Raw genomic sequence first — 24663 nt, 5'->3', positions numbered from 1 at the left:
GCCAGCACAGGTGACTCCCAAAGGGCTCCCTGCCCGCCTTACAGTGCGCATACCAGCCAGCACAGGTGACTCCCAAAGGGCTCACTACCCGCCTTACTGTGCGCATACCAGCCAGCACAGGTGACTCCCAAAGGGCTCCCTGCCCGCCTTACTGTGCGCCTACCAGCCAGCACAGGTGACTCCCAAAGGGCTCCCTGCCCGCCTTACTGTGCGCATACCAGCCAGCACTGGTGACTCCCAAAGGGCTCCCTGCCCGCCTTACTGTGCGCATACCAGCCAGCATAGGTGACTCCCAAAGGGCTCCCTGCCCGCCTTAATGTGTGCATACCAGCTGGCACAGGTAACTCCCAAAGGGCTCCCTGCCCGCCTTACTGTGCGCATACCAGCTGGCACAGGTGACTCCCAAAGCGCTCCCTGCCCGCCTTACTGTGCGCATACCAGCCAGCACAGGTGACTCCCAAAGGGCTCCCTGCCCGCCTTACTGTGCGCATAACAGCTGGCACAGGTGACTCCCAAAGGGCTCCCTGCCCGCCTTACTGTGCGCCTACCAGCCAGCACAGGTGACTCCCAAAGGGCTCCCTGCCCGCCTTACTGTGCGTATACCAGCCAGCACAGGTGACTCCCAAAGGGCTCCCTGCCCGCCTTACTGTGCGCATACCAGCCAGCACAGGTGACTCCCAAAGGGCTCCCTGCCCGCCTTACTGTGCGCCTACCAGCCAGCACAGGTGACTCCTAAAGGGCTCCCTGCCCGCCTTACTGTGCGCATACCAGCTGGCACAGGTGACTCCCAAAGCGCTCCCTGCCCGCCTTACTGTGCGCATACCAGCCAGCACAGGTGACTCCCAAAGGGCTCCCTGCCCGCCTTACTGTGCGCATAACAGCTGGCACAGGTGACTCCCAAAGGGCTCCCTGCCCGCCTTACTGTGCGCCTACCAGCCAGCACAGGTGACTCCCAAAGGGCTCCCTGCCCGCCTTACTGTGCGTATACCAGCCAGCACAGGTGACTCCCAAAGGGCTCCCTGCCCGCCTTACTGTGCGCATACCAGCCAGCACAGGTGACTCCCAAAGGGCTCCCTGCCCGCCTTACTGTGCGTATACCAGCCAGTAGAGGTGACTCCCAAAGGGCTCCCTGCCCGCCTGTTGGACAGGCCACATAAAGGGCCGCTCTCCCCCAGCCCAACCAGACCTGAGCCCAGTCCCGCAAGTACCACACACCACCATTGCACGTCCTCCGTCCCCTCAGGGACCCCTGCCCTCGAGCCTGCCGACCTCGAGGGTCCGATCCACTGCCGGCCCACGCGCCCAGCCTGGGGCGCCATCTTGGACACTCCACCACGAGGCCGCCTGGCCCCCGATCGACCTCAACCCTGGGCCTGGCCCGGCCTCAGACATTCCGGCACCACCCTCCACCCAGGAGGTGAGCGGGCTACTTGGCAAGTCAATGGGAGAAAGAGGTGCCGATGGCTCTCCCCCACCAAGTGCCGCTCGCCCATCGCCTCCCCGGGCGCTGGCTCCACCCCCCTGCTGGGTGTCTGGACTCCCCCATCCCGGACCTCCCGACCTCCAAGTGCGAGGGTCCGGACATCAAAGCACGCCAGCCCTATAACTGGGGCAGCTCCAGAGCAGGAAGGCAGTTGTATCTTGGAGTCGAGAGACGTAAAGAGGAACTCATCCTGGACGGACTACTGGCGCTGCCATAGCTCTGTCCTGTGCACCATCGTCCTGCCTGTTGGCGCTGCCACAGCCGTCGTAACCTTCATCCTTCATCGTCGTCGGGATCTGCTGGCGTGGCCGCGGACCGTTGTAACCGTCATCTTCCACCGGGACCTGCAGGCTCCGCCGCGGACCGTCGTCCTTCCTTCATCCATCTCGGGACCTGCTTGGCTCCTCCACGGCCCGATCATCTAGAACGCCGAGCTCGAGGATTGAGAGCTATTTTGTACTCATTGGTAACTAAGACTGTCCCGCTACCCCTTTCCTAAACCAGAGACTAGAACCGAGGGGACCCCTGAGTCCAGACCTCCTTGTATCCATCCTCGTAACCTAAGAATTGCATATAAAGTCTCGTTAACCTTCAACCTTGTGTGGTGTCCGTCTGTGGGGGGGAAGTTACTTATCTGTACAGTCGTTGGAGACGGCTCTCCCTGGAGACCTCTCCCCGTAACCTCGGCCGACCCTCCCGGTCCGTCTAACATTGGTGGCCAGCGGCGCGATCCGAATCACCGCATAAACGTACAGAGAGTAGCTCACCCCACGACGAAGTCACAATGACCACGAAAGAGAGCGGATCAACCGAGAAATTCCAAATGGAGAAATTGGAGGAGTACAACCATCGTGAACTTAAACAATTCTGCATCGAACTGGGTATCGCTACCACCGGACTGAGTACCAAGGACGATTTTAAGCATGCCCTAGAATCTTGGGCAGAAACCGGGGCTGCCGGAACCCCTGATCAAAGCACCGTAGAAAAAACGACCACGGCCCCGGAAGGGCAAAGAACGGGTCTCTCGCAAGGCGAGATCCAGGAAAGAGAAAGGACCCGACTACACGAACTAGAAATGGCCCGACTTAAAATGGACGTTGAACTTAAGTTGGCCGAACAAAAAATCAACTTAGAGCACCTGCGTCTCCGAGAAGAAAGAGAGGAGAAACAGAGACAAAGGGAGCTCGAGGAAAAAAAACTAGCGTACGAACACGAACGAAACCTAGCCGAGATCAACCTACGCAAGCAGAATAAAGAAGCAGGGGTACCCGAGCGACCCCCCACCTCAGGGGCCACAGACAAAAAGGTACACATCCCCAAGGATGTTGTCCGAGAATACTTCAGAGAGGACGACATCCAGCAATGGTTTAAAGCCTATGAAATCGCTATGACTGCACACCGGATCGATAGAAGCGACTGGGGAGCCGGTCTCTGGGGAAGATTCCTCAATGAGGGCCGCGACACCCTACTACAGCTCCCGGACCACCAGATGACCTCCTACGACCATATGAAAGCGGCCCTCCTCACCCGCTATGGTCTCACACCCGAGATGTACCGTCAGAGGTTCCGAGACTGCACCCGCATCCCGGGTACAACTTGGGTGGACTATGTAACATACTTTAGCCGAGCCTTCGAGGGCTGGATCCGAGGAAGCAACGTCACGACCTACGAGCAACTATTTAACCTGATGGTATGGGAGCATCTGTCGAACAATTGCTTCATTGAACTCCGCCAACACCTCCTCGACAGCAAGTTAACGGATCCCCGGCAGCTCGCAGCCGAAGCTGACCGGTGGGAGATCACCAGAGTGGGCCGGAATGGGTCCTACGAACAGAACCGGAACAACAATGGTCAGCACCGACCCAGAGGAGGAGGAGGGGGCCAAGGGCGAGGAAGAGACAACGCCCCGGTCGCCCCCGCTACCAACACCAACCCCCCGGCCAACCGGGGCAGCACCCCAGCGCGACCGGGGTACAGAGCCAATGTCACGTGTCACCGATGTCAACGAGTCGGCCACTATGCGAACGACCCAAACTGCCCGCAGTACCAGAGCCCAAGACCCCGCCAAGTGGCCGCTGCAGCCCTAGGGGAAGAACAGATCTCCGAGGAACAGGAAGAGTACGAACAAGAGCATCAAGAGTGGGAGCCAGCCGCCATGACTCTAGCCTGCTTAGGGGGGAAAGACATGGTCCCGCGGGTCCCCCTACCCGCTAACACCCAGAAGTACAGCCAATGGGTGAGCATCAATGGACACCAGGCCGAAGCCCTTCGTGACACCGGGGCCAGTGTAACAGCCGTCCGCTGTCACCTGGTGGCCCCAGAACAGTATCTACCGAACATTCTCTGCCCTGTACGATCAGCCGATAACTCGGAGAGCCTGTGTCGGATGGCCTGCGTCCCCTTCGAATGGGGGGGGGTCTCCGGCATGTTGAAAGTGACGGTCCGAGACGATGCCCCCGTAGACTGCCTCCTGGGCAATGACCTGGAAAGCTCTCCGTGGGCCGCCGTGGAGCGAAAGGAACACCTGGGGATGTTGGGCATCCCAGACTGGGCGTGCGTCACCACCCGTTCCATGGCCGCCCGTGCCAACCACCAGCCAGAAGAACCCGAATGGCCGGCGCCACCGCCTCCGGTCGCCCCGGCCGAAAACACCGACCGTAACATTCCCGCCGAACCAGCTCAACCTACCGACCTCGCTAACCTCGACCAGTGGCCTCAAGAAGGGGGGCCCACGCAAGAACAATTTCGCAAAGAACAGAAGACCTGTCCCTCCCTCGAGGGACTCCGCCAGCAAGCGCTCGCCCAAAGCGCAGGGGATACCCCCGGAACTCATTGGGTCTACTGGGACAATGATCTGCTGTACAGCGAGCAAAGAATCGCCGAGCTGGGGAGCAACCGAGTACTAGTGGTACCCCTCCGTTTCAGAGACTTCCTGTTAAACCTGGCCCACGATGTCCCCCTGGCAGGACATCTGGGACAAGATAAAACCTACAGTCGCCTAGTGACCCACTTCTTCTGGCCCAAAATGAGAAACGATGTGCACCAGCATTGCCGATCTTGCCCCACGTGCCAAGCCAGTGGGAAGAGCGGCCGCAAACTAAAGGCTCCCCTGCAACCTTTTCCCGTGGTCACTACCCCGTTTGAGAGAGTCGGAATAGACATTGTGGGGCCCTTGGACCCACGCACAAAACAAGGCCATCGATTCATCCTGGTGCTAGTGGACCACGCCACCCGCTACCCTGAGGCTGTTCCTCTGCGAACTGTGACAGCCCCGGTGGTCGGCCGGGCCCTGATGGGGATCTTCTCCCGGGTGGGCTTCCCCCGAGAAGTCGTCAGCGACAGAGGCACGAACTTTATTTCCAAATACATGAAGTCCCTCTGGCAACAGTGCGGGGTCACCTACAGATTCACAACCCCCTATCACCCTCAAGGGAACGGACTCGTTGAGCGGTTCAACCGCACGCTAAAGGGAATGATCGGGGGGTTGGAAGAGCCCCTCCGTCGCCAGTGGGATGTGCTGCTGCCGTGCCTCCTCTTCGCATATCGAGAAGTCCCCCAGAAATCCCTGGGCTTCAGCCCATTTGAACTGCTATATGGACACCCAGTGCGAGGGCCGCTCAGTCTCGTCAAAGAAGGCTGGGAGATGCCTCCGCTAAAGAACCCTCCAGATGTCTTCCGGTACCTCCTCACCCTCCGCAACCAGACCCGGCGGTTCAGAGAACTAGCGAAGGCCAGTCAAGAGGACATGAAAAAATGGTATGACCAGAATGCCTCATCCATTGAATTCGAACCTGGCCAACAGGTATGGGTGATGTCCCCCACTGAGCCATGCGCCCTGCAAGACAAATGGACGGGGCCCTTCAAAGTAATAGAGCGCAAGGGTCCTGCCACTTATCTCATCGACATGGAATCCTCCCGGAACCCTCTCCGGGTCCTCCACGCTAACAGACTAGAGCCCCACTTTGTGCGAACAGAGCTCAGCCTCCTGATGGCCACAGACACTGGGGTTGAAGAAGACTCCGAGCCTCTCCCTGACCTCCTACGGACTCAAGAGCAAGACGGCTCCGTGGATGGGGTCCGGCTCTCAGAGGCCCTCACCAGAGAACAACGCCAGGAGTGTCAAGCCCTCCTATCACAGTTCGCCAGCCTGTTCTCCCTCACCCCGGGTGTCACTTCCTGGTGTGTGCACGATGTGGATACCGGGGACAGCCCCCCTATCCGCCACCGGGCCTACCGCGTGCCAGACCGGGTACGGGCCTGCATCCAGGAAGAAATAGCCAAGATGCTCACGATCGGGGTCATCGAGCCCTCAGACAGTCCCTGGGCCAGCCCTGTCGTACTGGTCCCCAAAGCAGCTGCCCCCGGCACCACACCCGAACTCCGGTTCTGCGTCGACTACCGGGGCTTGAATGCGGTCACCAGAACAGACGCGCACCCCATCCCCCGGGCAGATGAACTAGTCGACCGAATGGGAGCTGCCCGCTACCTCAGCATCTTCGACTTGACAGCAGGCTATTGGCAGATCGGCCTCACACCCCGGGCGCAAGAACGTTCTGCCTTCTCCACCCCCGATGGCCATTACCATTTCACGGTCATGCCCTTCGGCATGAAGAATGCCCCAGCAACATTCCAACGGCTCGTCGATCAGGTCCTGGCGGGGCTCGAAGGATTCAGCGCCGCCTACCTAGACGACATCGCTGTATACAGCCACCATTGGACCGAGCACCTCCACCACCTCCGAGCAGTGCTGCAAGCCCTTCAGCGAGCTGGCCTCACGATCAAGGCCAGCAAGTGTCAAATTGGGCAAGGGTCTGTAACCTACCTCGGACACCAGGTGGGAAGCGGCCTAGTGGCCCCGCTACAGCTGAAAATTGCCGCCATCCAGGCCTGGCAGCCCCCCATCACCCAAACCGAGGTACGAGCCTTCCTGGGCCTCACGGGCTACTACCGAAGGTTCGTAAAAGACTATGGTACCATAGTGGGGCCCCTCACAGAACTCACGTCAAAGAACCAGCCCAAGAAAGTCACCTGGACCCCAGAGTGTCAAACTGCATTTGAACAATTAAAGGCCGCCATGTGTTCCGCCCCTGTGCTCCAGGCCCCAGACTACAGCCGGGAGTTCGTCGTCCAGACGGACGCCTCCGACCAGGGCATTGGGGCAGTCCTGTCTCAAGTGAACACCGAAGGCCTTGATCAACCGGTGGCCTTCATCAGCCGGAGACTCCTACCACGGGAGCAACGCTGGAGCACCATAGAGAGGGAAGCCTTCGCTGTGGTATGGGCCCTCAAGAAGCTCCGGCCCTACCTTTTCGGCACCCACTTTCGGGTGCAGACCGACCACCGACCCCTGCAATGGCTGATGCATATGCGGGGGGAGAACCCAAAGTTGCTACGCTGGTCCATCTCCTTGCAAGGTATGGACTTCACAGTCGAACACCGGCCTGGGCCAGATCACGCCAACGCGGATGGCCTGTCCCGGTTTTTCCGCCTCGACGAGGAGAGTCCCCAAGAGGATGGGTAACTCTCCCCGCCTTCAGCTGGGGGGGACGCATGTTGGACAGGCCACATAAAGGGCCGCTCTCCCCCAGCCCAACCAGACCTGAGCCCAGTCCCGCAAGTACCACACACCACCATTGCACGTCCTCCGTCCCCTCAGGGACCCCTGCCCTCGAGCCTGCCGACCTCGAGGGTCCGATCCACTGCCGGCCCACGCGCCCAGCCTGGGGCGCCATCTTGGACACTCCACCACGAGGCCGCCTGGCCCCCGATCGACCTCAACCCTGGGCCTGGCCCGGCCTCAGACATTCCGGCACCACCCTCCACCCAGGAGGTGAGCGGGCTACTTGGCAAGTCAATGGGAGAAAGAGGTGCCGATGGCTCTCCCCCACCAAGTGCCGCTCGCCCATCGCCTCCCCGGGCGCTGGCTCCACCCCCCTGCTGGGTGTCTGGACTCCCCCATCCCGGACCTCCCGACCTCCAAGTGCGAGGGTCCGGACATCAAAGCACGCCAGCCCTATAACTGGGGCAGCTCCAGAGCAGGAAGGCAGTTGTATCTTGGAGTCGAGAGACGTAAAGAGGAACTCATCCTGGACGGACTACTGGCGCTGCCATAGCTCTGTCCTGTGCACCATCGTCCTGCCTGTTGGCGCTGCCGCAGCCGTCGTAACCTTCATCCTTCATCGTCGTCGGGATCTGCTGGCGTGGCCGCGGACCGTTGTAACCGTCATCTTCCACCGGGACCTGCAGGCTCCGCCGCGGACCGTCGTCCTTCCTTCATCCATCTCGGGACCTGCTTGGCTCCTCCACGGCCCGATCATCTAGAACGCCGAGCTCGAGGATTGAGAGCTATTTTGTACTCATTGGTAACTAAGACTGTCCCGCTACCCCTTTCCTAAACCAGAGACTAGAACCGAGGGGACCCCTGAGTCCAGACCTCCTTGTATCCATCCTCGTAACCTAAGAATTGCATATAAAGTCTCGTTAACCTTCAACCTTGTGTGGTGTCCGTCTGTGGGGGGGAAGTTACTTATCTGTACAGTCGTTGGAGACGGCTCTCCCTGGAGACCTCTCCCCGTAACCTCGGCCGACCCTCCCGGTCCGTCTAACACCGCCTTACTGTGCGCATACCAGCCAGCACAGGTGACTCCCAAAGGGCTCCCTGCCCGCCTTACTGTGCGTATACCAGCCAGCACAGGTGACTCCCAAAGGGCTCCCTGCCCGCCTTACTGTGCGCATACCAGCCAGCACAGGTGACTCCCAAAGGGCTCCCTGCCCGCCTTACTGTGCGCCTACCAGCCGGCACAGGTGACTCCCAAAGGGCTCCCTGCCCGCCTTACTGTGCGTATACCAGCCAGCACAGGTGACTCCCAAAGGGCTCCCTGCCCGCCTTACTGTGCGCATACCAGCTGGCACAGGTGACTCCCAAAGCGCTCCCTGCCCGCCTTACTGTGCGCATACCAGCCAGCACAGGTGACTCCCAAAGGGCTCCCTGCCCGCCTTACTGTGCGCATAACAGCTGGCACAGGTGACTCCCAAAGGGCTCCCTGCCCACCTTACTGTGCGCCTACCAGCCAGCACAGGTGACTCCCAAAGGGCTCCCTGCCCGCCTTACTGTGCGCATACCAGCCAGCACAGGTGACTCCCAAAGGGCTCCCTGCCCGCCTTACTGTGCGCATACCAGCCAGCACAGGTGACTCCCAAAGGGCTCCCTGCCCGCCTTACTGTGCGCCTACCAGCCGGTACAGGGGTACCCAGAGGGCTCCCAGTCTACCTGTTTGCTGACTCATCCTAGTACTATGCCATTAAGGTGTGTGACTAGTGCACGGCAGCTGACATCAGTGCTGGTGCTGGGGAGAGAGGAGGAGAGAGCCATGTCTCTGTAGATATGACACCGTTCTGCTCCCTCACTGTCAGCCAATGTAGCAAAGCCTCTTTGCCTGCTATGCTTCATTTCGTGATTTTTTTAGAATCTGAACCCAAGAGTCGAGTGTGCTGGCCCGATGATACAGCATGCCACTGGTTGCTTCCAGTGGGTGAACATCCTTTCATAAAACTGTTTTGATTCCTATCGCTCTGTGTACTAGAGCTGTTACTCCGCATCCTAGTGGCCACATCTCCCTGTGCATGGCTCACCTGCTCCCCAGTGCTTGTATCTTCCTGTCCTAGAGCTTATGTCTCCCTGTCCCAGTGTCAGTGATCTACTGCCATCCTGTATCTCCTGACGTCATTGCTTGTGTCTTCCTGTCTTAGAGCTTATGTCTCCCTGTCCCAGTGTCAATGGTCCACTGTCTTCCTGTATCTCCTGACCTCATTGCTTGTGTCTTCCTGTCCTAGAGCTTATGTCTCCCTGTCCCAGTGTCAGTGATCCACTGCCATCCTGTATCTCCTGACCTCATTGCCTGTGTCTTCCTGTCTTAGAGCTTATGTCTCCCTGTCCCAGTGCCAATGGTCCACTGTCTTCCTGTATCTCTTGACCTCATTGCTTGTGTCTTCCTGTCCTAGAGCTTATGTCTCCCTGTCCCAGTGTCAGTGATCCACTGCCATCCTGTATCTCCTGACCTCATTGCTTGTGTCTTCCTGTCTTAGAGCTTATGTCTCCCTGTCCCAGTGTCAATGGTCCACTGTCTTCCTGTATCTCCTGACCTCATTGCTTGTGTCTTCCTGTCCTAGAGCTTATGTCTCCCTGTCCTAGTGTCAGTGATCCACTGCCATCCTGTATCTCCTGACCTCATTGCTTGTGTCTTCCTGTCTTAGAGCTTATGTCTCCCTGTCCCAGTGTCAGTGATCCACTGCCATCCTGTATCTCCTGACCTCATTGCTTGTGTCTTCCTGTCTTAGAGCTTATGTCTCCCTGTCCCATTGTCAGTGATCCACTGCCATCCTGTATCTCCTGACCTCATTGCTTGTGTCTTCCTGTCTTAGAGCTTATGTCTCCCTGTCCCAGTGTCAATGGTCCACTGTCATCCTGTATCCCCTGACCTCATTGCTTGCGTCTTCCTGTCCTAGAGTCTTGTGGGCCTAATTCATGAAGGTAAAGTTAGACGCTTGGACGAAACGTAGACCAAGCGTCTAAGTTTACGGCTTTGGGAATTCGCGAAGGGCATTTACCAGGACCATCTTTATATCCGCACTCGGCGCAAATATTTGCCCGAGTGCAGACATTAAGATAACACTTGTAAATGTAAATGTAAATGTACATGTATTTATATAGCGCAAATCGCCCACATCGCAGGCATCTATGCGCTTGCTTAGGGAACCCGTCCTGGTATTCCCCTGTGAGATACCCCGGCAGGGTATCCACAAGGTGAAAGCCAGGCATCCCGCCGCGAAGGGCCGTTGTGGAGATTAAGCAAGCTATTGCCCAGAGTCGCAGAGTGTGAACCTGTGAGTCGAGTAGGCACCGGAGTGAGAATTATTGAGTCCCTGGAATTATTGAGCCCAACCCCCGTCGGGGCGGGGAATTGAACCCTGGTCCAGGGCCGATCTCAGCTTCCGGGTCTGCCGCCTCTAACCCCTGAGCCACACTTCTCCATTGTAAATGTCCTTTGTGAATCTCCAAAATTGTAAATTTAGACATTTGGTCTAAGTTTAGACCAAATGTCTAATTTCACCTTTGTGGATTCGGCCCCCAGTATCTCTTTGCCACAATGTTCAGTGTACATGTCTTCCTGTCTATGTGTCTGGGTCTCCGTATATCAATACCTTTTTTTCCTGTCTGTGTCTTTTTGCCAAAAACTCTGTGGGGCAGATTTACAAAAATGTAGCACAAAGGATTGCAGCACCTACATTTGCTTGCCAGAACCATACTGCTGCTCTCTTGACCTGCATTGGTGCACAAACAGGCTGCAAGCATCATGCACACTTTTTGCAGCTTGGGGCAAAGGTATGTGAATGATGTCCAGCATAGATTTTGTACGGAAACATTACTCTTCCAGTACACATTATGATGTTGATTTGAAAACATTTCACTCATTGGATGTGTGCTGAACACTGCAGCACACGCAATATATGAAATATTAGGACAAAACTACAGATATTTCTCAACTTTGCACCAGCTTCAAGGAGGCATTCATTTTAGACGCATAACCCAGTCCAGCCATTTTATTACATGGGGCTTTGTGTCAAACCCCATTGGCTGGAACGCCGAAACAGCCAAGTACCATCCATGGAAAATCCCTGAGTCAATGCAGCACAAAGTGCAATTCCTGCACATAAAAGTGCACTTTTCCTGCAACAAAAAACGTGCTGGAAAGAAAATGCATTATGCTTTTTCCACTTTGTGTGACATTGTGACAGTGCAAACCCTTGACAAATCTACCTCACTATTTCAACATTTATGCCCCAGAGTCTGAGTCTACCTGCCCTAGTGACTGCATTTAATGCAGTTGCATAATTAGGTCAACCAGATTCATGGAAGAAATCAATGTTGATACCAATTTTTAAGAGGGGGGACATATCCGAACCTAAATGTTATAGACCCATATCATTGCTGAATTACTGATTCGCTTAGAGGTATGGACAGCTAAAAGTAATGTTTTAATTCCTGTCCAACACGGTTTTAAAAGGGGAATGGGTAACCAAGACCAGTGCCTTAATCTCAGCCTGCCAATCGCTAAGTACACCTAAGCAAAGTCTGGCAGATTATACCTGGCGTTGATGGATCTGTCCGCAGCCTTTGATGGCGTGGCAAATGAACACCTATGGAGAAAAATTGAGGAAATGAGCATAGATGGGGCTTTTGTTTATCAGGCAGCTTTATTCATCAGTTATGGCCTGCATCAGATATGGGAGAGATGGAGAGTTCACCAGGGGGTTATCAATTAACAGAGGACTCCACCAGGGTTGCGTACTGGCCCCATTTCTTTTTTCTGTCTACACTAATGGGGTAAAAGCACCCCTGACTGATTCTACACTAGATGTCCCAAAAATTAACAATGTTTGCACACCAATCCTCCTGTATGCTGACAATGCAGTGTTAATTGCCCATACGGGTGTGGCCCTACAAAAGTTACTAAACACCTATGTAACTAATATGCAAAATTAGGGCTAAAAACTGATAAGGCAATATCTTTCATTTTAATCACTGGAAGGAAGGATGGGAAGGCTCCAACTTTGTATGTTTCTGGAAAAAAATAGCCCAAACCGATACCTTTTTATACCTAGGTGTAACATTTGATAGGCAGCTATCATGGTGCTGTATGTGCGCTACTAGTGGGCTATCAATAAGGAGAAGAATTATTGCTCTCCATTCTTTCATCAAAAAATTGGGAGAGAAGCCTATCGACATGGTAAGAAAGGTATACGCAGCTAAATCAGTGTCAGTAGCATCTTCTGGGGGAGGCATAGGGGGGCAAATTAATTCATTTCCCCTTCAAGTAATAGAGGACATTTTTGGGAAAAAGCTAATGGCCATCCCATAAACTGCTCCAACATTAATACCCATATAGAATTAAAGGTCCCATGTCTGACTGACACAATCTCATGTGGCACCAATAATTTTGTGGCATTCCATCTGGAGAAGGGAGTCTATTCAGACTACCCAAAACCTAATTGAAGAATGTCTATCCATGGAAAATGTACATAGAATTCCATGGATTTCATATATTAAATCAACCTTCTCCACTTTAGGTTTGAAACGCCTATTTACTAACCCCAGGGAATGCATGAGCATCTCAAGACAGGAGGCCGGTGCCGGTGTAGGATTAAATAGCACTCGATAGTGACCTGACTCTAAATGAAGTGGAAAAAGCCTTGCAGGAATTGGCGACAGGGAAGGCTACAGGACCTGATAGCATTCCTATCTAGGAATATAAATGCCTGCAGGATGTGCTAGCTCCATTTTTGCTGGATCTATTGAGTGGCGTAATGTACTCTGGAAAAGTTTCAGATTCTTGGAAAGGAATGAATATTATTGTTTTTCATAAAAAGGGTAAGACCAAGGAAGATCCGGCCTCGTATTGTCCAATATCCCTCATAAACACGGACACTAAAATGTATGCGAAGGTCTTGGCCAAGAGGTTAGGAAGAATCACTGGCGGTCTGGTCTCCCTGTGACAACACTGGTTTATACCGGGTCATCGAACAAAGGATCACATCAGGCGGGCCATCACACTATTTGATGTGGAGGCTGTTGCGGGGGGACGGATCGCCATGATCCTTTTGGACGCAGAAAAGGCCTTCGATCGCGTCGTGTGGAAGTATTTCTGGGGGATATTGGAGCGGAGGGGCTTCGGCCCTAAGATAATGAGGGCTATAAACGCCATGTATGCTGATCCAGTAGCAAGAATTCAACTAATGAGTGGTAGCTCAGAGGAAATTGTCATTTCTCAGGGGACTCGACAGGGGTGCACCTTCTCGCCAATTTTATTTGCCCTGTATATCGATCCTTTGGTTAGAAGGATTTCAGGCTGTGAAAGCATCAAGCCATTGGTGTGTAACGGGTTGGAGACTAAATGGATGGCTTACGTGGATGATTTGGCCATAATTACAACAGAGCCAGAGTCAGCCATGGGTGCTCTCATAGGGATTACCAGGGAATTGGGTCAGTATTCAGGGTATCATCCTAATGAATCAAAGACCCAGATAATTTGTTCAAATAATATTTTAAAGCGGGATGGTATATATTTGGATTCAGCAGTATATCTGGGGGTTAGGATTAGTTCTACTATTGATACAATCATTAAAGAACATTTTTCGCCTTTGGTTAAGTCAATGGCGACAGAGTTAAAAAATAATAGATTGTATACATTTGTCTATAATAGGTAGAGTTAATGTTCTTAAGATGACTATGTTCCCCAAAATACGGTACCTTTTCCGCTCTATCCTGCTTATGGTGGGAGAGGACGTGCTAAAATCAATTGAGGCAGTTTTTGCGAATTTCATCTGGCAATATGGGAAGACTAGACGGTCTCTGAAATATCTTTCACTTCCGCTGGATAAGGGGGGGGTTGGCGGCTCCTAACATCAGATTTTATCTTATGGCCTGTCTTATTAGTCAGATAGAGGGGTAAAGGTGCCTTCAAGGGACTTTATTCAATCTATGTTTGGTAATTAGAATTATTTTGTAAAGAACCAATAAATCGTCCTTATAGTGAATTAATCCAAATTAATCAATTTGTATTATCAACATATAACATATAGACAAAGACACAAGGTGTATACGAAAAGAATGTTTTTATCAAGTAGTTCATTGAAGAAAATCAGTTTCATATACAGATAATTAAGCAAATAAGATTTTAGGACTGTGGGTACACATAAAAATTAATTAATCAGTGACTCAACAGAACCTAAAAGACACCTATCCCAAAACACATTTGAATAAAACAAAAGAGAGGGATGAGGTGTATTGTCGACGTTTCGGTTTCTTAGCAGTTATTTGATGAAACCATCCTCAGGACTGTTATTGATTCAGATCTGTATAGAAATATTGTAATCTGCTTGCAGGTTGTTTATGCGGTGTATAACAAGGAAATAGTGGACCAGTCACAGTATCCCCGTATCCTAATGATTGCGGAAACCGCTCCGAAATGAAACGGATGACACGCTCTTTTGACCGCACCTCGCTGTGATTCTAGACGCTGCAGGACTTGAGACTGCCCACAAGCCGAATTAAGCTTCAATTGATCGTTACGTCTCCTAATTAGTTTTGAGACTCGACAAGACGTGGTCTGAGATATACCGGACAGATTGTGCTGAATGTAATCTCCTGAACCATATACAAGTGAAGTTTTGACTTGACATTCAGTTTTGAGGAGCGGTTTCCGCAATCATTAGGATACGGGGATACTGTGACTGGTCCACTATTTCCTTGTTATACACCGCATAAACAACCTGCAAGCAGATTACAATATTTCTATACAGATCTGAATCAATAACAGTCCTGAGGATGGTTTCATCAAATAACTGCTAAGAAACCGAAACGTCGACAATACACCTCATCCCTCTCTTGTTTTATTCAAATGTGTTTTGGGATAGGTGTCTTTTAGGTTCTGTTGAGTCACTGATTAATTAATTTTTATGTGTACCCACAGTCCTAAAATCTTATTTGCTTAATTATCTGTATATGAAACTGATTTTCTTCAATGAACTACTTGATAAAAACATTCTTTTCGTATACACCTTGTGTCTTTGTCTATATGTTATATGTTGATAATACAAATTGATTAATTTGGATTAATTCACTATAAGGACGATTTATTGGTTCTTTACAAAATAATTCTAATTACCAAACATAGATTGAATAAAGTCCCTTGAAGGCACCTTTACCCCTCTACCTTCATTACCCAAGCCCTCAAGGGTATTCCGGGTTGCTCACTTCCTTAACTATTATTAGTCAGATGGCAATATTGTTAGATTGTGCTTCAAATGTGGCTGAGTCTTCTTTAGGGAATAGATATCTCCCTTCTTTCTTTGAATTGCTTTTAGGCAAGAAAGCTGTTGGAGTACTAATGCGTAAGATTGACAGACGCTATAGTGAAATACTTATAATAAAAAGCGATATAAAGTATTGGACAGTGGCTGGATAGTTTGGAAATTCATTCAGAAATATATGGCAATCCCAAAGTTTAACTACTATACCCCACTTTGGAAATCCAGTTTGTTTCCTAATTTCAGTACTGATAGGCTTGCGAGATCGTGGGAGTGCCAAGGAATTAGAAGATTGGGGGATGTATTTGATGGAAGCACTCTGATTAACTTTAATGAGATTCATCGAGATTATGGAATACCAGTTAATAAACGTTTAAAATTCCTACAATTACACCAAATGTTATTAAGTATCAGGCCATGTATTACTCCAGGAGGTAAAATTGGTGTGCTTGAGTATGTATTGGGTGGGGCTAGTAAAATTAATTTGATTTATAAAGTATTAATCTCAATACTGCAAAAAGATTTAGATAAAGTTGAAGCATCGTGGATGTTGAAATTAGGGGACCCGGATGTAGATTTAGATAAGGCGCTGCAACTAGCTGGTAAACTTTTTCGCTCTACGAATTTGAGAGGCCAACATCATAAGACGGTATTCAACTTATATTTTACGCTAGCTAAGCTATATGGGTGGGGCAAGAGGGAAGACGATAAATGTCCAAAATGTCTTCTGGGGCGCGCTAATCTGGTGCACATGTTTTATCACTGCAATAAGCTAACCGAGATTTTTGGCAATATCCAAAAATTTTGGGAGGCGCTGATAGGTATTAAGATCAACCTATCCCTACCCTAATGATTTTAGGGTATGATGGTAACTTAAGTTTGAATAAAGAAGTAGAAAGCATTTGTTATTATGTGTGTGGCGGTCCTCCGGATCATTCTGGATGCAGGCTGGAAGGATACCACGGTCCCCTCCTTTCAGATGTGGCTTTCTCGATTGCTAGGGATCCACAACATTGAGTCCGCCCTGTATGAGGGTAGAGGTAGGAGAATGAGAGAATTAGGGCAGAACCTCTGGGAACCGCCTAAAAGATGGAGGGAATCTTGTTTATAAAATAAGGTTGTGATATTTTGCTATGTGTATCTGTTTTATCTATTGGCTATTTGATTATGACTTTGTGATGAATTTTTGTATATAGCCTCTCTCTTTTTTAAACCTCTAGCAGCAAACCCCAGATTACTGTTTACATTTTTTACATTTTATATTATGGATTTCGCATTGTAATATAAATGTGGGATTACTGTGTTATTATTGTATTGTATTGAATTGCACCAGGTATATAATATAATAAAAAATATAAAAATCAAAAAAGAGTGTTAACATTGCACTTTGCTGCTTCAGGTCACAACCAGGGCATGCACTTGGTGATAACGCATGTGTTTCTTTAATAATACGCACTTTTCTTGCTTTCCTTAGGCAGGATTCCAGGATACAAACGCCAAGCAGTACTATTCCCTCAGAGAACGCGGAAGTACAGGTTTTCCTAGTTTTCCTAACCAGACAAATGTCAACGTGACTGGTCGCTACGCCTTTAGAGTGGACACTTTTTGCCTGCCGCCAGACACTTGCTTTTTCAAAGGTGGGTCTCAGGTCAACACACTTATAAACTAGTGCAGCGCACAGAGCCTTGGGTTGCACAATATTACGTGGATACACCACATTGAGAGTAGAGGAGGGTGAACAATTCTGCCCAGCTGGCGGAGTTCACAGTTTGTCCACTCAGTGCAGACTTCTGCAAAACTCCAGGAAGTGACGCAGAGTGGAGTTTTTTCTTTCCCGCAGTATGTCAAAGCTAAATAGGGCAGTTATAGAAATTGCATGCTAGACTGCCTCGTGGCAAGATTTCTGAACGTGGTTGGTCGCAGAAGGTCGCTACAGTTTGTGTTGAGAAAGCTGCCGCTCGCATTGAGGAAGCCTCCACTGGAGTAGAAATTCTACTCAAGCGGCATTAAGGAGCAGCCCCCTCTGGTGCTCCACGTGATGGCATTTGCACTGATTTTACAGTGCAGGAGAAACTTCTGGTGCTAAAAATCAGCGCGAATAGTGCAACATACCAGACTCCGTTGCTTGCTAAACTCCTTGTAGCATGCTGAAGTATTTAGGGCACGTCAAGGAGTTCAGTGCAGCAGGACTCTGTGAACTCCACCCAGGTCTCTAAGTTGTGTGGGGGAGAGTTATACATCACTAACAGCGTCCAAGGCATTTGTATTATACGACTGGGAAAGCCAATAGGTCTGAACAAAAATATCCAGTTTTAGGCTCCTTCTCGCCTTTTGAAAATACGGTTCTCCTGTTCTTCCTTTGATGACTTGTTTTAAAATCCCACAGCCAAATCACAATCATCTCCATTAGATTGTGCCTTAAAACACCAAATTATCTTTCTTACAAACTATTGTTCCCAGGAACTTGATATTACTGCAAAGCAAAGAACCCCCTCCTCTGACAAAAAAAAATCCTTACCTGCTCCTTTTTAGGAAATACTATCAGACTCAGAATGCCTAATGCACAGCTGCTTCACATGAGACTTGGAAGATCACCATTTCCTACACTAGATCACAGGATCACACGATGTTGACACAAGGCTTAAAACCTTTCACAGACCCAAAACCTTCTCCTAAACGACCACCTAAACTAGAACCACCAGGCCTAACCCCACTCAAAGGGATAACTACCCACAGTTAAACCATGTACCTTCCCCGTAACCACCAACCACACTGGAGCCACCAGGCTCATGCCCTTTCAAAGGGACAACCACCCTCAGTTAAGCTAGGTACCTTCACCTCACTCTCGACACACACTGGATCTGGGAAACATCCTTTACCACGAAACCATTACAATGTGGTATGGTTACATTGTGGTTTCCACAACGCAAGTCGTTACATCGACTTGCACTGGAGTGCGCTCTACACTAAGGAATAGTGTGAAATACTATTCTAACACCTTCCCTACTGTACGTAGAATGGAGTTGAAATAGTTGGAATAGTAATTCACACTATTCCTAATTCCAGTGCCCTCCAGCGCAAGTCGATGCAACGACTTGCATTGTCAAGACCACGATGTAACATACCGCGTGGTGATGGTACGCGTTGTATCTCTTAGGCACGTTAAAGCTTGGTTCAGCAATATAGGTCTGAAACATTTTTGGGAGAATCCTGAGCAATTACCCCCTAACCCGAAACTAATTCTAAAAAGGGCTTTCTGGATCTTTATAGCAAATAGGACTATAAGTGTTACAACTGGTGGGACTCTAGTTTCAAACTTCCTAAGTTTTAAGGACGAGCCACTTTTTGAGACCTTTATGGATGAAATAGAGCCCCCACTTGCCAAAACTTTATTTTTAAAATTTAGATATGGAAATCTTTTAATAAAAACAACTTTGGCACACTGGGCTAGAAATTTAGACTCATCATCCATAGCAACCGATGAAATTTGCTCTATGTGTGAACAAAATCAGATAGAAAACGAGCAACATATCCTCTTCTTTTGCCCTGCGTACGCACAGGCCAGGAAAAGATGGATTAAACCAATATGCCTATTGTTAGGCTTGAGGTCATGTACACAGGCAAACAAACTCAATGCAACCAATAACATTTAGTGTTAGCAGATTTCTACATTCTATTTTCTTTCAAAGGAAAAAAATGGGGCATCAACTGTAACTGAGCTCATTCCAGGAATAGAACTGATTTATTTTCTGAAATTAGTGAGTGGTCCATCCTAGGTTTTTAAGACTGTCTGTTTGTGCTCCGATTGTCTTCCAACATGAAATGTACTTGTACTGTTTTAGCTAATGATTTTAATATCCAAGTGGAATGTTCTTTCTTTTATCCATTGTAATGTATACATTGTTCTTTTATGGCATCAAAGCCGAAATAAAGAATTTTGAATTGAATTGAATGGTGCTACGGGTGAGTGACTGGGTGTGTGAGAAAATGAGTGAATGAGTCAATGTTAGGGTAGGTGGGTGTGAGAGTTGTTGGTTTACAGAGTAAGGGGCTCATTAGGATGGTGGAAGGACCACCACCACCAGCCATGCTGTGGCGGTCCTTCTGTACCCCAACCACGAGTTTTTCCCTGTCAAATTAGGATGGTGGGGGAATCTCACCGCAACCGTGGTGGTTGCAAAGACCGAGTGTTTGAGAGTCTTTATCATTGTTTAGTTCAATATCTCAAAGAAGTTGTATCAATAAATGACTGGGTATGTCACTGGTTGCACAGGTATGTCAGTTTCTGTATTAGAGAATGGCTGGGTGTATCAGTAGTTGTATCAGTCTGTGGCTGGGTTATATCAGTGGCTACATTGGTGTGTCCCTGGATGTGCCAGAGGTTTTGTTGGTCTCTGCTTGGATGTGTCAAACAGAGTCTGGTTTTAACAGTGTATGACTGGGTATGTGAGTAGCCGTTTTGGTATATGTGTCTGGGTCTGTAATTGAGTGTATCAATGTATAACTGGATGTATCGGTTTCTGGCTTGGTGTGTGAGCGACTGTATAAATGGATGTCTGAATGACTGTATGGGTGTATGAGTTTATCTAAGTAGCAGTTTGCATGTGTAAATGGGTGGGTGACTGACTATGAGATTTTGAGGGACTGTATGAGTGTATGTGTGGGTGTGTCAGTACCTGTGTAAATGACTCTATTAGTGTGTGATCTCATACATAATTACCTGTATGGGTGTGTTTGTGACCCATAAGAAAAATGACTAATATACATTTTTATAACTCTACAAATCACTTTATCATCACGTTACAAAATAATTTAAACAAAACAACAAATAAACATAACATAATTTATTTAATCATTTTAGAATTAAGTTCTCTGCACAACCACTATATGGTAGTCAGATATATGCAGGTACATCTTTACACCAGCAAGCACAAAACAAAGTGATGTCTAGAAGCATTTTATAATACCTTCAGGGGAAAAGAAGTTTACAGATAAATTAGTGCAGTGTCTTATTTGCGGATTACAATTAATAGGGATTCTGCCAAGAAGTATTCACATGGGACAAGTTCCTTGTGGAAGCACTTGAAACAATTTATAAAAGGGTGTACAACAGGATGATGTGGAGGAAACTAGGTACTCCAGGGCACTCTGCTTAAAGCACCCTAAGGACAACCACAATCAGCTGCAGTCATTATAATACCACCTGCCTTGGAATCTTTAAATAAGATGCTTACTCTCTGTGCAAAAAGACACATGCTTCTCACCATACAAATGTCTTCGGTCAATGCATTGCCTTTTTTTTTAGTGTTCTCAGGCTCTATACTCGTACACAAAAAGTGATGTACTGTTGAAATAATCATCAATGAACATTGGCGAAAAAAATCATAAACATTGTACAAAAAAACTCACCACTGCATACTATGTGTATGTAACTAATTACGGAGTGGAGACATTTAGAAACACAAACTTGGTTTCTAATTTTGAGCTGTGCAAAATATCCAAGGGATGACTTACTTGACTTTTTTGAGAAAAACAAACTGTAACTATAAACTCATCATCATCATCAGGACACCAAGTGTGGCTCACTGGTTAGAGGAGGCAGACCTGGAAGCAGAGGCAATAGCTTGCTTAATCTCCACAACGGCCTCTCACGGCGGGATGCCTGGCTTTCACCTTGCGGATACCCTGCTGGGGTTATCTCACAGGGGAATACCAGGACGGGTTCCCTAAGCAAGCGCTTAGAAACCGCTCGGTGATTTGCGCTATATAAATTCATTTACATTTACATTTACCAAGAGAACTTTTCTCTTAGGATCCGGAAAATGTTTGGAAGCATTTTAAGCACATATTTCAAACTATGCCGCCTTTCATCTGCAACAAATAAATATCCACCTCTTGGAGAAATTACTGAATTATTTTAGCAAAAATAGTACCAAGCAAGAAATATTCCTCATATTCATATGCTGTTCTGTGTAAAAGATGCACGTACATTTGGAACATACACAGATGTGTATGTTCAAGTACATTACATGTGCCATTCCAAAAGACACCTTGGGAAAAAAAGATAAAGCAACAAGTATTGTGTTCCTAATCACATAGATGTAGAAAGTACTGTCAGCAGGAATATTTAATAATTTTTTTAGCTACCTATTGAACCTTCATGTTTTTCACAGTCGGAAGCCAGTTCCTGTGTCCTAAATCTCTTTGAACAAAAATGAAAAGTATAAATCCGTCATAAAAGGTTCTTCAAAAAACAACAGTACTTACTAGAAACATTTCAAAAGTAGGCCATAAAATTCTCCCAGGACGGGTGACATAGTTTCTGACTGTTGCTGTATTTCGACCTGCACTCCTCTGGGGATAATTTATATTTACTGACAAGGGCCTCCTTCATGGTACAATACCTCATCCTCTTCCCCTTATATACGGCAAGTAGGAAGTCCCTCCCACCACCAGGAAATGGCTCCAAAGGCCAGCTCCCCAATCCTCCTCAGAGATCCACTGTATTTCTAGAGTTTCTTAATATATCCGAAACAACCTGTCTATATTACCCCCCTCCTTACAGTCAGACACCAAGTTTCTTCTGCACTGGTCACAGTATTTTTGCTCCCACCATGTTTGGCAGACTCTAACAAGTATTTGGCCTTCAAGTCCACCTCCTTGACAGTCACTTCTTAAACCAACAAGACTCTTTTCTCCTCCAAGGCTCTCTCAGCCTCAGTTTGTATCGTCTCTGCAGCGAGCTGGACAAGCTGAAGCCTAAGCTCCCTCTCAGCCTGTCTGTCCTTGAGCTCCTCAGGGGACTGGGTTTGGGAATAGACACTACTTCTTGTATAAATCCAATGAAGAACTCTCTCACTGTGAGGGATCCCCTCTCTCCTCAGGAGCTTTTCTCCACTCCTTTGTCTCCTTCTCCGACCCACTATGCGTAGAGGCCCTGATTCTAAGACCAACTACAGTCAGGATATTCCCTTCTCAAGAGTGCTATGCTATGCTTTGGGATTTGTAAAGTGCATGGCGACTTGCAGGCATCCAGTGCTAAGAGCAAGAGTATGCACAGCAAAACAGAGATTGGACAACATCAAGCATATGAACGATCAAGGCTGAAAGAGCCAGGTTTTAATGGTTTTGCAAAAGTGCAGCTCGGAACCTTGACACCTGATGGCTTAGGGTTGAGAATTCCAGAGCTATGCAAAATTGAAGCCAAGGAAGCATCCTCCTTTAGCGTGCTGAAGTTGTCCTCTTAAAATATTTTTTTGGGTGCACATTGCATTATGAGGATATCCTCAAAGGCTATAAGGGCAAACTTGTGTACAAACCTGGACGTGCAGGTGAGTACATTGGTGTGTGAATGGTTTTATGGGTGTGTGACTGAGTGTGGAAGTGAATGTCTGGCTAAATGAGTGATGGGCACAAAGATGGTTTTATAGGAGTGCAACTGAGTCTGTAAGTGTTTGGTTGTGTGAGTGTGTGCAAATACAAACTATAAGCACGCATCCACATCTAACTTGAAACACATTAATTTTTACTAGCAAAATAAAAATTGCATTTATTCAGTATATGCACAGTGTACTCCATTGACCTCCTCTACCTACCTGCATGATTTTCAAAGTCTGCTGCATCCCCTTCAATACCCTAAAGTGAAGCACCCCTTCATACTCCCCCAGAAACGCCAAGTCCAAAATCTCTGCCAGAAAACAAAAAGAAATTACAAAAAGTGTGTGCACAATTTAGATACTAGAGGCCTAACGTAGAGAACGTTCGTAATGAAAAAACCCTTCGCTGTCAGATGGAAATGCTAAATATGGGTATAATTCACCAGCTGTAAATGCTGCTGAGACCCAGCTCTCCCACTCTGCTGCACAGCTCAGCTTCCTCTGAGTGCTTTCTCCTGCTTTTCCCACGTTTTTCACTGCTTTTTCCTTACTTTCCCCCATCTTTCTCAGAGCCTTCTCCTGCTTTTGCCTCATTTTTCCTGCTTTCTCCTTTTTCTACATCTTTTTTCTGCGTGATTTCTCCTGCTATTACTTGTTTTTCACTGCTTTCACCTTCCTTTACCCCCATTTTCTGAAACCCTTCCCCTGCTTTTGCTTCGATTTTTACAGCTTTCTCCTTCCTCTCCCCTGATTTTTTAGTCCTTTCTCATGCTTTTGCCTTGTTTTCACAGCGTTTTCCCTCCTTTCCCACATTTGTTTTATGCTTTTTCCTGGTGATTTTCCCTTGTTTTTCACAGCTTCTGCTGGTGTTGTCCCTCATTTGCTGCTCCCACCTGCTGCCCATTTTCTTGCTTTCCATTTATCCCCGCCACCGCCTACTAGCCCCCTCCTTCCTCCCAGGACCGACATAATAAAGTCTGCAGCGAGACCCCTGATCCAGGTCTTTTATGCTGCTGCACCTCTCTTCTTTCTCTCCATTTTTCGCTCATATTCCACTGCTTTTTGTTTTTTACACTCATTTGTCACTCCTGCATGCTGCCCATTTTCCCACATCCCGCATAGCCCCACCCACCGCTTCCCAGCGTCCCTTCCTCCTCCCAGGACCTACTTAACGTAGGGTGGGAGGCAGGCACCGAAAATAAGCCTCGAGGCCTTACCAGACAGACGCAGACACTGCTCCCCTGTCCTATTTACAAGGCTGAGAGGCGGCAGGATCTGGCGCGGTGGCGCTTAGGAATACCAAAGCAGCCTCTTCCAGCGCAGTGCTAGCCACCACACCGCACTTCTCCTCAGCCCAGCTCCTCATACAGCGCTTCTAGATTACAGCGCTTAGCAGGCAGCACTTATCCAGGACCAGGAAGCCCTTCCAACAGTCCAGTGCTTGGTTGAAGTGGCGCTTTGCAGGCACACACAGCAGGCAGTACAGTTCAGGCACTTCAGGACTACCCAGGGCTTCTGCAGCACAGCGCTTCCAGGATTATAGCGCTTTGGCATGCAGCACCTCCTCCAGGCCCAGCATGTCCAGGAGCACAGCGAAAGGGGGGCGGACAGTCCCAGCAGCAGGCCCAGGGTAACACTCCTCACCTCCTGGGTGGCGGCGTCCCAGATGCTCCTTCCCTTCTGGGTGCTTCTTTGCGCAGCTCTTGCGTAGCGCAGGGTCCCAGCAGCTCCAGGGACCTAGGGGGGCCCTCCTTCCTCAGGAGCCCGGGGGACAGAGCAGTAGGCACTACTGGGCTAGGTCAGCAGGTAGTGGGGGTTTCATCAAAACAGGGTGGTAGGCTTTCACCATCCTCACTGCAGGGTGGCCCTCCTCCCACACGGCAGCCTGAACTCCTGAAGTGGGGCTTCACAAGCCCTGGGGACAGTAGGGGGGTCCTA

General features: G+C 49.1%; 1 protein-coding gene across 1 annotated transcript in view; it reads left to right on the top strand.

Annotated features, from left to right (window-relative positions):
• LOC147665621 (sushi, nidogen and EGF-like domain-containing protein 1) overlaps positions 1-16986 on the top strand; it is a gene marked incomplete at both ends in the record, with an annotated part of 132670 nt that extends 115684 nt beyond the window's left edge. The window contains one exon of the mRNA XM_086949638.1: positions 16824-16986. Within this exon, the coding sequence (XP_086805764.1) occupies positions 16824-16986 (163 nt within the window). The remainder of the gene's footprint in view (positions 1-16823) is intronic.
• Positions 16987-24663: the final 7677 nt, after the last annotated feature.

The sequence above is a fragment of the Lissotriton vulgaris genome, unplaced genomic scaffold, assembly GCF_964263255.1.
Source record: "Lissotriton vulgaris unplaced genomic scaffold, aLisVul1.2 SCAFFOLD_4597, whole genome shotgun sequence".
NCBI classification, from domain to species: Eukaryota; Metazoa; Chordata; class Amphibia; order Caudata; family Salamandridae; genus Lissotriton; species Lissotriton vulgaris.
The sequence above is the reverse complement of the archived record's forward strand: the minus strand, read 5'-3'. Positions and strand labels throughout refer to the sequence as shown.